Consider the following 16,682-nt stretch of genomic DNA (forward strand, 5'->3'; position numbering starts at 1 on the left):
AAATCATTTTGCTTTTCTATTTAGTATTCTACATGTTATATTTTCATTTGATTCAGTATTGATTAGTTATCAATAATAATTGTAAATTGTTACATTTCCGGCTCGTATTCCCATTTTCTCTCATGATTATGGCACACCAGAGCTCATTAATATTCATGACCATTCCAAATATGGTCAAAATGGATGTCTGATTCTTGTGGTAAATCCTCAGTTTAGAAATGAGCATATAAAAATCTTTCTAGAGAATTTTTGCACTTGGCTAAGCCACAAAACTACTATGTAGAAAATCAAAAAACAATTTACCCTATTGAATCAATGCACTATATGCCACCTTAAAGTCAGACTTGAGCTCATTTAAAGTGATAGTTCACCAGAAAATGTACTCACCCTTAGGTGGTTCCAAGTTTTTATGAGTTAATTTCTTCTGTTGAACACTAAAGTGCAACTGGAAACCAGTAGCTGCTGCCAAATACATTAAGCATATAATAATATGGAAGTCAATAACTACCGGTTTCCAAATTTCTTCAGAATATTCCCAACTGAAGAAACTGAAAACAGGTTAGGATCCAGGATTATCTCTACGTGTACCTGAACACATAAAAGCGCATTACTAATTTCAGAGTGTTTTCTCCAGAACTGAGTTTCCATTCACTCATACTGTAAGGAGGAAGTTGCAGCTGAAGTCGACTGAAGTGGGGTTTTTGTGCGTGTTAGTCACGATGCAACATGTAGATATATTTGACGTCATGCACAAAACCATATTGTGCAGAACAGGTTACTGTGAATGGGCTAATAAGATGATATCGCTGTGCCAACCAATGTCGAAACATGTCAAAAGAGCTGCCGGACACCATAATCCACAGCTATTCTCCTGCAAGTTCATTCATACTAATCTTCCAATAATTTACAGCCTTATGAATTCAGCATTTTAACAAACTAAATGTGTGATACAGGGAAAAGGTTGAAAATGACATTTGTTTAATACGTTTTAAAGGCAGTGGCTGTATATAATCCAGCGTTTTCTGTTATTTTGACGTTTTTTCATGGCATGCTATGGTTAATCTTGATATATCCCCTTTGTTATTGTTATTGTAAGATTAGAGTCCAATTTCCAAGTTAAGATGCTGCATTTTTGGCAAGAACTACCATAAAATCAGTTGGTTTTGGTCAAGATTTTTTTAATGCGATTACTTTCCAAGCAAGTCATTTCAGATGTGGTGGAAAAATTATGTCCATGGAATCATGGAGCATCTAGAGATTTACTTCCAAAAGATCACATTTGGTGAACCACCGAATTCTTCACGGTTTCTACAGCTGTAACACTTAAGAGATCACTTGGTTTTTTCTGAATGTACTGGATTTATGGCAAATGTTTATATTTCGTAAATGTCTGGCAACATTTCTTCCAAATTTTAAGTAAAAATATTTTTGACCAATTGACTAAGCCCCGCCCTCCTTAGCTACTGCTGTTACGCTTGTCAAGCGTTCGTGCCTAGCATGTCTATTTCAATGTGTATGTGCTGTTGTCAGACATTCCCAGGGGTATAATTAGTTATTTTTGTGGTGAACAGGTGAGATATCTGAGAAAGCCAGACAAAAAAGGACTGCTGTCTCCATGCAGTATCCCTTACAGGTGTATATTCACCACATAATAGGCAACCGATTAGAAAATAATTTAATCAAAACTGAAGCTAGGTAAGCCTAGCCGCCTCATACGCTGACCATTCAACAGCTTAGTTGATGCACAGCAGGAGAGGTGGAATTTAAAAATAATTTTAAAATAATCTATAAATATCAAATTAAACAGTGATTTCTCTTTTTTTAGTCAAAAATTCTGATAGACTATTGTTGTGCAATGAAATATAGCAATACTAACCGACGAGAAAACGCATGGAGAGTGCGTCTACATAATTCATTCATAGAAAGAACAGACAGAAAGGGGAAACTGATGGATTTGTGCCGAATGGTAGCATCATGGACCCATAACAATGTACAGCACCTATAACTGTCCGTATGTTTGTGTGCTCTTCATTCGCTATTCTAATTTGGAGTGAAGTAGAAAAAAATAAATGAATTGAAATGCAAATTAAAGTATAAACAGCAGAAGTGCACAAATAGATTTTTCCTACCAGCAAATATTAATCCGACACCTAATATAAAAGCAGACACTAAACCGCTATAATGTCGTCACCAATGACTAAATCTCCAACAGTTACATACCTGAACACAAAACTTTAAATTACAAATTGAGAGAAACTGAGAATTTCCAAGTCTCAGAATTTCTTTCTTGGGTGTGTAGTTATTTGGTATTTTAATTAGACTAGCGTGCGACATTCTCTGTGCAGTCGGTGTGCTTTACAACACGCAGGTGTTGAACCCCATTTACAGCAGTGGACACTATAAACCTTATCGTCCATTTGGGGTTAATTGCTGCTTTCACACCTTTTTATTTTGCTGACCTAGGCTTTTTCAGAGGCTCCTATACTGAGGTGAGCTCATGAATGCAGAAGGGATGTCAAGAGGTGTGTTTCCATCCAAATATGCAAATTTAATTTATGCGTGAAACTAATTTCGCATAAAACATTTGCGAATAAAACCATCCAATGAGTCAGAGAGAACAAAATTATCACTTCTGAATAAACTGGTGCCAAATATCCGAAAGTAAATGTAATTTGCCGCAGCAGGAGAAGCCACAGTGGGCCTTTTTTCTTTTATAATAAATGACTTGCGCCTCAGAAGACGAAACGCAATGAATGACTTTTGGAGGCGTGAGACCACATTGGGAGCATAGATGCTCAACGTTTTGTGGTTAATAATAATAGAATGATGATGATTGAATGCAGCGATTCGAACGATTAATAAACATATGCAAATCACCATTATTTATAATTGATGTTGCGTGGGTGTTGAGATCCCGATCTTTAATGCTTAATGGTGCAGCTTACACTAAATGCATTAATGCAAGCTAAACACGTAGTGACAGAAAACACCTTTAATAACCTAAGAAACCCACCACATCCCGAATAACCCACCACAACATCTTCTATCATCATTTTATTTTTCAGGAAAGTCTAAATGCTTTTATACATATGATTTGGATGACGCGAGAGGCGAACTGTCAGCGATTTGTACAAATTTAGTATAGAAAAAAAAAAAAATCCACGGGTCACGTGTGTTTTGATTTGTGGGTTGTAATCTGTACGAAGCACTGATCAAGCTTGATTCGTTACACACCTAATAATAATAATAATACTGAACCACTGTGATAACAGACTTTAACTGAGGGATTTTAGAAAGACCAAACAACCATTTCAGATGTTTTATAATGCGGTCACTCTTTTGTTTGTCTATTAATGCCGTCATCATGCCCATATTTGCTATCATAGGTTTCTGAAAGTAGAATTCAATAGCTTTTTTGACGCACAAGCTGGAATTTAGTCAGTAAACGTGTTTCAACCATAGTTTATGCACATATTTTCTTATCCAATAATCATTTATCCTATTAATTTGTGCGCATAACCAGATTTTAAGAATGTTTGCACATCTTATTGTTTCCATTTAAGCATTTTAAATGAAATTTTCAAAAATGAGCATTAAATAATAAATGGGAATACTTCAAAAACTAAATTTTGAGCCTTAAAGTCTTAAATTCACTGAAATATTGCTTTGTACGTCTTTTAAATCTTAATGTTCCTCTCTCCAAGTAAAGCTACCAAATTGGGCCAGCATAAATCCAATCACCAACAATCCATTTTGATAAAATCAGGGAAAGAAAAGTAAAAACAATTACACAGTGCCTCATGATAATAACCAAGCGATATATTCTTTTATGTTGTCTTCCATTCATACAAAAACTATTTACAGAAACAAAAGGGAGTCGACATAAAATATATAAATAGGCATGAAACTTAAGGTTTTATAACAGGAATGCATTAAGTTGAAGTTTTACTCAATCAGGTTGGACCAAAAGCCAACAAATATCTATGTTTTTGAACAATTATATAGTTGCCTCCACAATAAATAAAGTTAAACTTTTAAAAAGTAAGAAATATTATGTTGAAAATAGTGTATACAACTAGAGTTTTCTTGGTTTGACATATTAAAGTATGTCGCTAAGAAATATTTACATTATTTACTTTACACAACCAGGCCATTGGAAATAATCATTCCAGTTTAGAGATGTATAAGTCAATGTTTTTTTATTCATAGTAGTCTTAAAAGGTCTTTAAAAGTCTGACTTGATAAAACCTGCAGAAACTTTGAGAGCTTATGTTAATATATTCATGAAATGAGCATTTACACGTGAATGGTTCTGATCACCAGCCATTAAGTGAACCATTCTTGTAGGCTAACTGGATGGAGCTTGTTTGGTTTAGTTGCTCAGATTGTGAAACGTAAAGCGCTTTGATGCGGTTTGGGAGACTCCTGCATTCTGTGGTGCGTGTCAGTTTGCATACAGGTCTGTCTGACGTGCTTTCTCAATCCCCCGGTGAGGATGGAAAGTTACTGTCTTGAGGTCGCACAGAATTAGACAAAGAAAACGCAAATATTCAGAGAAAGTCTTCGGCTGGATATATTTTATGACAACTGTCTTTATACCCAGAATTAAATTGGAGAGTGCTGACTAGCAGAATCATCCGCATATTTGTGTTATATTCAATTTTCTGTTTTTGTTGTCGTAGTTATATAACACTATTTTTATATTCAAGGGAATGTGGTTTGTTCACTTTTCACCAAATATAAATAGATGTCAGGTTTGTGCATCTTCAGTTTATGCAGAATAATAATTGTAGATTAACTTGAAAAGAGCATATTTAAATAAGCTGTGTTTTGTATTGAGGTAAAGTTGGTTTTATATTTGCACATTCCTTCATTTAACGTTCTTTATATTATCTACTACGCTAATTTGAATATAGGGTCACATGTAAATATGACTTGAAAACAACATTATCACTGTTTATTTGACTGTGAACAATGTTGTACTTTGATATTCATTGGCTGCTAATATGATTTTACTATTTCACAATAAAAAACACTTTTCTGAAATGATATTATTAAGGAGAAAGTCTGAATGTGCAAATATAAAACCAACTTTACCTTGCGTTTTGTAAGGGTTTAGGCATTGAAACCTCATGGTTTATTTCCAATTTAAGATTATTAAACTCAGTGCAAGCAGGATAGAGATCAATTATAGGCTAAACTGTTAAACTAACCTGGTTATTATTAAAATATTAAATCATTTATACTGTTATGTGGTAACTTTTGTATTGAAAAGTCAGCTGTGTGATTTCTATGCAATATAAATTCATTAAAACTCTGTTTTAAATAAGCGAATACAAGGAAGATGGAGAGTACAGTTATATGCTTAACTCTTAAATTAGTCTGTATTTTACAGAAATGTTAGTATTTAGTGCATTTACATGGAAATTAATTTATTATGGTATTTATTCATATTTGTTAATGTAAACAAAGGTGAACTTTTTGTGTGAATTTGGATTGTAATCGTGCATTCGTAAGTGTTTAACAAGTATTATTCATTATTAGTTCATGTTAGTCATGCCCGTAGCCAGGAGGGGTTCGGGTGGATCAAACGAACCACCCCCCACAGCCAAAAGGTCCAGAGTTTCTTTTAATTATCTTATGTAATAATATATTTATTATTATTGTATTATAAAAGATTAATATTTTTATTATTATTGTAATAAAGTGTAATTTTTAATAACTGGCCAGTAATTTGAATCCCATAGAGCCTTAATAATGTGACAATAATGTGACGCGAGTGACGTGACATAACCCACTGAGTGGTAATGTTCAAATCTATGATGCGACATCCATACTGAGTAACGCTATGGGTCGAAAAGAGCAAGAAGGCAGAAAAGGCAGGCAAAAAACTGCAATAAAAAAAAATTGCAGAATATTGTTGTTCAAAAGTCTGCCAAACAGGGTAAGGCTAAAGTTACTTTCTTCCTAACAGATGAAAATCTGCCCCTATTCCTGAGGTTCTTGGCTAACTGGCCACATTAGCCAGGATGTCCTGTATATTTATTGACTTGTCCGTGCATGACCTCCCTTTCTCTATTTTTGGCATTATTGTTTTTAAATAACTGTCGGACGAAGGCTTTAATGGCAAGCGGAGTCCTCAGCCGTCAGATGTCACTACACAGCAAAAGGCAGTATTTAGATTAGATTAGATTCAACTTTATTGTCATTACACATGTACAAGTACAATGCAACGAAATGCAGTTTAGGTCTAACCAGCAGTGCAATAGCAGCAAGTGCAGGATACAGGAATAAGAAATAAAGTGCAGTTATAGAAAACTATGGTGATATTTACAGATGGATGTACTATGAACATTATATACAGGTTGGATAAGCTATGAACATATTTACAATATATGAATATATGTGCAGGTTGCTGTTAATAAACAGTAGTGTTCAGATAGATAAACATGATAACAAGTGTATATGTTACAATATATGAATATATGTACAGGGATAGATGAACATGATTACAAGTGTATATGTTACAACATATGAATATATGTACAGGTTGCTATTAATAGTCAGTAGTATGCAGATAAATAAGCATGATTACAAGTGTATATGTATAGTGGGTGTGTACATTCCCATCACGTCTGTGTTTTTGAGGCTGTTTGCTCACTTCATTTGTTTTGTTCTGATCAGATATAAATCCGATCGCTTAAACCACTTCAGAAGGTGATCTGAGATGCATTCCAGATGAAACTGGATAGATTTTTTAGACAAAATTTATATAAACAAAATAAAATTTGACCTGGAGAAAATCTGACCTGCGTCTGAAACAACTATAGGTGCGCTTTTACTGGCAAAATTCTATTAAAAACCTGTTTACTATAAGCATAAAACGTGTTCTAACTCTTCAGGCCTGTAGCCAGGGGGGTTCGGAAGACCCACCACTCGCTGACAAAAATCCAGAATTTGTCCCATACATGAGCTCAATTGTCCTATTTTGATTGCTATGCCATGATAAATAATGAAAATTATCCATCAAATAATGCTTAAAGACCAAATAGAATCATTTGCCGACTGTTGCTTCGGTGAGACTATAATCTGATTTAGGAGAAGCCTTCTTTCACTACTACATTATTATTATAATTGTGTTTTAATTATTATTTTTTTATTAAAGTGGCCAAATTGTGACTGAGGACAGTTGAATGTGCTGGCCTGTTAGTTTTTTTGTCTAATAAATGACAGTAGGCTGCAGCTTTTTTTTAACTTTAAAACTTTAACAGATTGCTACTTTTTATAATGATATATGATGTAATAAATTTGTATTTTAAAAATTAGTCTTGTTTAAAAAAAAAAATTGCAGTTTTTTTAGGAAATATTTTTAGTTCATCAAAAAGTGTGGTTATGATGAAATCTGACAAAAATGTCTCTAAAATGCTGTATTTAAATCTCATAGTTAAATAAAAACGGAGGCGAATAACTGCAAAAGCTTTTTAAGAAAATAAGAACCACCCCTTTCACCAGACTGGCTACGAGCCTGTTAGTAAATATATTAACCAACAAAAATAACTACTTTAACCTGATTGTAAAACTTGACCCACTCAGATAAGTGAGCAAACCTATGCAGGATGAAAGGTGTTCATTCCAAAACTGTGTATTTTCTAAACTATTTTTTCTACAAGACGTGCTTTGTACAATAAAGTCGTCTGTGTGGTTTATATGCGATATAAATCCACAGAACTCTTTTACCAACGAGGAAACTTCAGCAGAATCGAGTGAGAGAGTTCAGTCACAAGATCAAGTGTTCAAAGACTCTGCTGACTGTGTTGCGCATGCGCGATATCACTCTAAAAACACAGCCGCATGTAGAGCTTGCTGATGTGTGGCCCCGCCCCTCGCTTTACGTCTCTTGACACACACACGCCTCCCAGCCAGAGCAGATTCCTTAAATCCTGAAGAGCCTTTCATGGAAACACACTTCTGTTTCTGAGACTCAAACTAGCCAACATGCGCTGCCACATGAGTTACTGTCTACCATATTCTTCTGGATCCTCGCCTACTTATTCAGGGAAATTAGTGGCGTACAGAGCACGATGCAGGTAAATGTTGAGATTTATACACCCAACAGATACGCGATTTGTTTTCTGTGAGAGAATTCATTGGCTCGTGTGCTGTGCTTTTGGCGGCTTTCTGCTAAAAGACGCGTGATTTGTTGTTGTTTATGCATTGGCTAGTTGCATATGAATGTTATAAGAGCATATATGTGAGAGTCGTGTGTTTATTATGCGATGTTAAGGCTGTTTTGAAGAGTGAGGCGAGGGGAACAGCGGTGTCACGTACGCAGCGTCCCACTAGCGCGGTGTTGAGTTCGTTAATATAAATACAGCGAAAATTTGATTAATAAAAATATACGTCCGTACTAATACAGTTTATTGAGGTAAATTGTTTTTATATTCGCACTTGACAAAGTGACGCGCTCCCTATATTGTTTACCATGATACTTTGAATATTCGGTCTGAAATCAGATGTAAATATGACCTAAAAACAACGTCAGCACGATTTATTTGACTGAACAATGTTGTGCTTTGATAGTTTCTAATAAGATTTCACTGTTTAGGATTAGCATGATACTTTTCTAAAAATGATATTATTAAGGAGAAAGCCCGAATGTGTGAATATAAAACCACCTTTACCTCAGTAAACACTTGCATGGCGGATAATAATCCGTTATTAACGTTTTTTTCACGTAGCAAATTGACATGCTCCCTATTGTTTACCATGGTACTTTGAATATTCGGTCTGAAATCAGATGTAATTATGACCTAAAAACAACATCAGCACAATTTATTTGAGTGAATGTTGTGCTTTGAAAGTTTCTAATATGATTTCACTATTTAGAATTAGCATAGTAATTTTTCTGAAATTATATTATTAAAGAGAAAGTCTGATTGTGTGAATATAAACCAACATAACATACCCCTGTAAACACTTACATGGCGGATAATAATCGGTTATTCACGGTTTTTAAATTAGCAAGCTGGATTCAGTTTGAATATTGAGGCGCGAAACTGACAAAACGTAATTTGCTGAATCTAAATTATTTTGTTTATTATGAAATGTCTGTTTATAAGTTTTTTTTTAAGTCGTAGTGTGTTTATTGATAAAACATGAATGAACGAAAGATAATGCGCCTTTTTTCTGTCAGTCTTTTTTAAAATAATGGTTATGTCAGAACCAACATGATTTTATGAGCATTTATAGCAGATATGGTAAGTGACAGCACTGTTAAAGACCAGAAAAAAAGGAGTTTAGGCTTTGTTGACAAAAAATTAGCAAAGACATACCAAGATCGCGTTGTGTGTTAATTAACCAAAATAATAATAGTAAAGAATCTATCCATCTATCCTTAATTGATCTGAAATTTTAAATGACATTTTCTCTTCTTGTAAATAATAAGTTGCATCAGATTGATGAAAACGAACCTGAATACCTGCCTGAACAGGGCCACAATTACTTTAATTTTTTTTACTTTGAAACAGTTGGGTACAGTGTCTTTGGTCTACATAACTAGCAAACGCTTCACAAAAACTGCTGAATCTTTGTTAATATTTTAATAACTTATAGAACAAATGTTGTCTGGTTTAGTGATGTTAGTAATGCACAGAAAAATGCAAAGCAGAACTCAATAGCCCACTGATGACAGCCACTTTGTGATGGTTTTTAAGGTGGTTAATGAGATTTTTTGTGTCACCTTGGGAAGTTTAGACTAAACAGGAGCAAAGGCTACCTGATCAACATTGCATTCCTCCAAAAAACACTTGCAATCTAGACGCAGTCACCTCATGCTTGTGATGCGGTACAATCCATAAACTCCGCCTATAAAAATAACGGCTTGATCTTTATACTGTAAAATCGTGACAAAATATCGTTATCTTGTTAATAGTACTATTAAATACTGTCCATCTGTCTATCTATCTCTTTGTTTGGTTAGTTTGTTTGTGTCTTAATGGCTACAAGCATATATTACTTTTGTACTTAAATAAACACCATTGCTAATTTTTAAACTCCAGTAATAATAATAAGCAAATCTGCTGGTCGATTTCATCTGTTTTACCTGCAGAACCGGGATATCTATGTACAAATTCTGAATTTATATCTCTTTTGACAGGTTTGTTTATTGGTTTGTTTCCTAATAAAGACAGCAGCAGCATTTCATACTGTAGTATACTTGCTTTCTGTACTTTAGTCAAATAAGGTAAATGACACCGTAATTAATCATTAAACTTCAGTAATAAACAATATTCTAATAATAAATCTGTTCTACTTGCAGATCTGGGTTATTTGTGCACAAATTCTGAATTAATTTATCTGTTCATACTGTTTAAAGGTTGTTTATTGGTTTGTTTTTTTAATAATGGCAGTAGCACATGATACTTCTTGGTTTAGTGTGCAATGTAAAGAATTATATGATCAATTAGTCATGACAGCATATGTTTTAGTTTATTGTGACTTATTAAACCAAGTTAATCATGTTCTAACTTAATTTTATAAGTTACACACAGTGTTTTAAGTCAGTTTAACATAATAGAAGTTCAATGGACTCAAGGTAAATTTGATTTAGCTTAAAAACATTTTACAATGTACTTACTATACTTAATGTAGTCAGATATGATAAATGACACCATTGCTAATCGTTAAACTCCAATAATAATAAGCAAATCCGCTGGTTGATTTCATGTATTTTACCTGCAGATCTGGGCTATTTATGCACACATTTCTGAATTGACTTCCTCGTTCGTACTGTTGACGGGATGTTTTGAAAGTGAAATACGCACGCCTGATTTCTATCATGCTTTGGAACACATGTCAGATTTTATGGGATACGTGCTGATAAGCAAACAAGGAAGTGTCATGTGTATTTTTAACATTGTATTGCACTTGAATTTGGCAGTTCATTCGAAGTGTGATTCAACTGATATGATGTAACAAGCCTGACAGGACTTGCTTATTCCCTAGAAAAAAGATGGCTAATGCAAACCCGTCTTTCTTTGTTTTTTTTTCTGCAGTGCCTCTGGTGCCAGTGTTGTGGCCATTGATAACAAAATTGAGCAAGCTATGGTGAGTATGCCAATTCAATTCAATACATTCCTGATTTAAGATCTAATAAAGATAAAGAAAAATAAATAAATAAATTTTAAGCTGTATGTAACTTGGAATAACCTTGCTATTTCTTAAATGTTTAATTTTACTATCTTTTTTTAAACGTTTGAGTGTATCGGTGAAATCAAAGCCATGTAGTGTGATGGAATTATAGAAAATGCCTCATTTGGAAACTATATGCTAGGCCATTTTTTATGATTAAACCAGGTTGATTATCGTTCATTTAGATAAATCCTGTATAAAAAAAATAATAAACAAAGTGCAAGAAAGAATAATTACAGTAGAGCAAAGAAAAAAGTTAAATAATCAGCACTTTATGGTTTACCGGAGAAAGTCAAACAGGATTCAGGTTTAGTGAAATGTCAAATAAAACTGTATGGTCTTCATTGTATTAATAATACAGTAAAATATTTTGCATTAAAGCTACAAATATTGCACGTTATTGTGCCTGAATGCTTTAAACTCTCTTAAAATGCCTTTAAAACACTTGCAAATGATAACGTTTCCCTCTATTATGGCTATACTTTGCAATGACTCTCATGCATTCTCAATGGGCTCTAGAGATCTGCACGGGACTGAATTTTTAGTCCCGCTCCCGCCATGTTTTATTCCGCTCCCGTTGTATATTCAGCCTTTGTTCACCCACTGCCCGACTTGCCCTGTTTTCTACCCGACCATTCCTGCTAAATTTAGTTCTGGTTTCCAAAATCTCACGTTTAAATTGGGCACTACCAAAACAGAGAGAGAAAACGCTTAAAAGTGTAGGCTGTGCAAGGACTGCAGGCTATATGTTAGTTTTGTTTGCCCTTTTGTGAGGAGACATGAGTGCCGCGTTACGTGCGGTCAGATTTACAAACATATCCACTTAATATATTTGCCACAACCGATTGTGTTTCATATATCGTTCATTCATTCATTTTCTTGTCAGCTTAGTCCCTTTATTAATCAGGGGTCGCCACAGCGGAATGAACTGCCAACTTATCTAGCAAGTTTTTACGCAGCGAATGCCCTTCTAGCCACAACCCATCTCTAGGACACACACACTCATAAACTATGGACAATTTAGCCTACCCATTTCACCTGTACCACATATCTTTGGACTGTGGGGGAAACCGGAGCACCCGGAGTAAACGCAGGGAGAACATGCAAACTCCACACAGAAACGCCGAAAAACTGAGCCGAGGCTCAAACCAGCGTCCTTCTTGCTGTAAGGCGACAGCTATACTTACTGTGAAACTGCGTCGCCCTGTTTCATATATCATATCAGCATTATTTCTATACACATAGCTGGTACATATTGGACCAAAGAAGAATGTGAAATGTATCGCGATTAAATATGCCTCGCAAAAACACCCAGCTGGATGCTACAGAATCCAGACAGCCTACAACAAGCGACACACAGCACCACGGCGGATGTGCGCGCTCTCTCATTCACACACACAGCACTACAGCGGATGCGCGCACTCTCTCTTGCTTGCTTGCTCCCTCTCTCACTATCTCTATCTCGTTTCAAACCGGAAGAACAAATTTGCTGGAAATAAAGCAAAAACAACCAATTTTCACTCTTTAGTAAAATATATGTGTCTTTAGCAGTGTGGGACACGTATACGGCTGTCAATAGCTCCAAACATGTGTTTTAGTGTACAGTTACAGCATACAGCCTACAGTTCACCGGAAGTGCTTGGGCTGGCTGACTGAAAATTAAAAGTTTGTGTGCACACAGTGCGTTGTTGATCAAACGTAACCCCCTACTCAACATTGCATATCCTTTGATGGGACTATTGAGGACAAACACATTTCAAGATCGATGCAATATTGTGCATCAACCGTGCGTACAACTTACAAACTTTTTGTTTTCCTCCCCAGGATCTTGTGAAAAGCCATTTAATGTACGCGGTGCGCGAGGAAGTGGAGGTGTTGAAGGAGCAGATCAAAGAACTCTACGAGCGGAACTCTGTTTTGGAGAGGGAAAACGCAGTATTGAAATCTCTGGCCAACAACGAGCAGTTGACGCAGCTCACGACTCAGATCCACAACCCCAGCAGCACTTCCCCGCAGCAGACGACGGTCAACGCCATCCTTCAAGAAGCGAGCAAACTCGTGGCCTTGCCTACACAACCCAACGTGTCCACGGCGTGAAGCGCTTCTCGTCCTGGGACTCCTTTCCAGTCTCGTTTGCCACTCGCTGGAGAGCCATGCTTCGATTTTATACGCGCCGCTTGGCTTTCCTAGTATTAGACAATCATTTTTGGGAGATTCCTTTTGGCTCCGGGGATGAGTTTGCGGTCGATTGGCGAATAAAAAAAACGCGGAGAAATTGGCGGACGTTTCTCCGCTAGCAAACGCCATTAAACGATCTCCAAACGGAACGTCTGGGCGTTTTCCAGAGCATGATAAAGTCCCCCTTTTTGTTTTCCTCTCGTCTGTTTTAGTTTTACTGTTTGCATATATTTATTAGAGGGCTGCTATTTTCATAATGTAAATGTACAATGCAACAGAGGTCTATTATATAAAGAAACGTTCTCTTGGTTTCTGAACATGTAAAGTAACTTGTTTAAATGCGTTTTAGGCAATAATGTCCCCAAGGCACAGTTCCAACACTAAAGGTGATTCGACAACAGTCCTGGAGGGTTGAATTGGTTTGGGGTTTTGAATGTACATGTGTATAGATTGTAAAGTATTAAAAGCATAGCCAGTTGTACAGGTGAGCACCAGTTATCAAGTATTTTGTTTTCTTTCGGATTTCGTCAAGTATACTTGCTATACTTTCCCTGAGTACTTAAATTCTGCTTTTCATTTAGTTTTTTAAATCTGGGATGGGGGATGAAGCTGTGAATTTGTTCATACGACATATTTGTAACCAAAGAAATGTTTGTTTTTCTAATGCACATTTTCTCGCTCATGCTTTTTTTTATTATATTATTATTATTATTATTAATTAATTGCTGGTTAGCATGTTCTGCATGATCTGTCAGACCATCTTCTTACCTCATGTTTGTTTTTTTTTTTATTCATCATAACTTAAGCAGTCTGTGAACGATGTTTCGATGGTGAAGGGTGAATTATTTTGGTCTCGGAGGAAAAGTCCCAGTTATACGTAAAAAAAAACACGAAAAAAAAAAGCCATCTGTTTTTATTTGCATGGTGTTGTCGAAGTTGATATTCAAACAAATGTTTAATACATTGCAGAAAATGTACAAAATAAATTCCGATTTATATTTCCTGGCGTAGTTTACACTGATTTCCAAACTGTCAACCAATGCTATCAGAATAAATGAAAGTCACAGAAGTGTTCACAGATATCACTTGCGTATATAGGGCACGTCCTGTTTTTAATGTCTCTCTGTGCCTCTTGTATTATGGATGCAGCAATCTGCTTTATTTTACGCCCAGTTTGAGCCAAACAGAAATCTTGTACATTCACTGTACGTCGGTCTGAACATTTTCTTTCCTTTTTTTGCTTGTTTTTCTTTTCTTCTTCTTTTTTTTTTTGTTGTTGAAGGAAATGTAGTTATAAAAGCAAAACGTATTGTACTTGATCACTGAGCCTTTGAAAGTATCTTAAAAACCCTTGTAATGTGCTGTTTTAAAAAAAAAAAAGTTTAGTTTTCTGTCAGAAATAAATTACTGTTCCATCGAGAACTAGACCGTTTTAAAGGCTTGCCTATCTTTTTGTGCACTACACACAACAAATTCACACAAAGGAACGTCTGTTGATGCTAATGTTTCTTTCGGTAATAATAAAAACCATGACTAGCATGAATTGCTAACTTTTAAAAAGTTGACACTGATACATCTGTTACTGAAATACCACAGACTTCAATTTAAAGGAAATACATGCACATATTATCACATGTTAATGGCCTAATTATTATAGCCTGTATTATTATGTAACGACGGACAAGGACGCAATGGTTTATTTTGCCAGGAATATCAACAGAATTTGTGTTGAAAAAGCGAGGCCGACTTGTTATTCAAAGAAGAGTGTCATTTTTTTTATTAATGCATACCAACATGTTAAATGTAAATTACATGTAAATGCGTGTATTGCACACATTTTGGCCCCAATGGCCTTCCATATTAAACAATCGTCAACAAAACAAACTATACATAAATTATACATCAACATAAACAATAAAAATAGACCTACATTAAAAATGATTATATAATGATTAAGAGGGTTTAATTTTAAAAGTTAGTTATCAATAAGCACTAAAAAGCACAAAGAAATTCAGTCAAATTAATTGTGAAAACTGTAAAGTTTACCATTTTAAACGAATACTGACTGAAATGTGGTTTTATAAGAATGCATTTCCCTTGCAAAAGCCAACATTAACTGCATTCAAGAGAGGGGGGAAATACAATAAATAATACATATATTATAGATCAACATGAACAAATAAATAAAATGGGCCTAAAATTATTAAATAAATAACGAATATGGCGTAAATTTAATCGTGTTTAAATGTCCAAATACTGACTGAAATGTGGTTTAAAAGGGTATTAATTACTCTATCGAGAACTAGACCGTTTTAAATGTTTGCTTATCTTTTTTGTGCTCTACACACAACGAACTCCCACGAAGAAACGTTTGTTGATGCTAATTTTCTTTTTAAGTAATAATAAAAACCATGACTAGCATGAATTGCTACCTTTTTAAAAGTTAACACTGATACAACTGTTACTGAAATACCACAGACTTCAATTTAAAGGGAATCCATGCACATATTATCACATGTTAATGGCCTAATTATTGTAGCCTGTATTATTGACAACATGTAACGACGGACAAGGACGCAATGGTTTATTTTGCCAGGAATATCAACAGAATTTGTGTTGAAAAAGCGAGGTCAACTTGTTAATCAAAGAAGAGTGTCATTTTTTTTATTAATGCATACCAACATGTTAAATGTAAATTACATGTAAATGCATGTATTGCACACATTTTGGCCCCAATGGCCTTCCATATTAAACAATCGTCAACAAAACAAACTATACAGAAATTTTACATAAACATATACAAACAATAAAAATAGGCCTACATTAAAAATGATTAAATAATGATTAAGAGGGTTTAATTTTAAAAGTTAGTTATCAATAAGCACTAAAAAGCACAAAGAAATTCAGTCAAATTAATTGTAAAAACTGTAAAGTTTACCATTTTAAACGAATACTGACTGAAATGTGGTTTTATAAGAACGTATTTCCCTCGCAAAAGCCAACATTAACTGCATTCAAGAGGGGGAAATACAATAAATAATACATATAATATAGATCAACATGAACAAATAAATAAAATAGGCCTAAAATTATTAAATAAATAACGAATATGGCGTAAATTTAATCGTGTTTAAATGTCCAAATACTGACTGAAATGTGGTTTAAAAGGGTATTAATTACTCTATCGAGAACTAGACCGTTTTAAATGTTTGCTTATCTTTTTTGTGCTCTACACACAACGAACTCCCACGAAGAAACGTTTGTTGATGCTAATTTTCTTTTTAAGTAATAATAAAAACCATGACTAGCATGAA

General features: G+C 34.8%; 1 protein-coding gene across 2 annotated transcripts in view; it reads left to right on the forward strand.

Annotated features, from left to right (window-relative positions):
• tsc22d2 (TSC22 domain family 2) overlaps nucleotides 1–14,805 on the forward strand; it is a 55,274-nt gene extending 40,469 nt beyond the window's left edge. The window contains exons 3-4 of one of the 2 annotated variants that reach the window (XM_009296501.5): nucleotides 11,055–11,106; nucleotides 13,015–14,805. In XM_009296501.5, coding sequence (XP_009294776.1) covers nucleotides 11,055–11,106; nucleotides 13,015–13,287 — 325 coding nt within the window. In that variant the 3' untranslated portion in view covers nucleotides 13,288–14,805. 2 annotated transcript variants of the gene reach the window in all.
• Nucleotides 14,806–16,682: the final 1,877 nt, after the last annotated feature.

Source organism: Danio rerio, chromosome 22 (assembly GCF_049306965.1).
Source record: "Danio rerio strain Tuebingen ecotype United States chromosome 22, GRCz12tu, whole genome shotgun sequence".
Classification (NCBI taxonomy): Eukaryota; Metazoa; Chordata; class Actinopteri; order Cypriniformes; family Danionidae; genus Danio; species Danio rerio.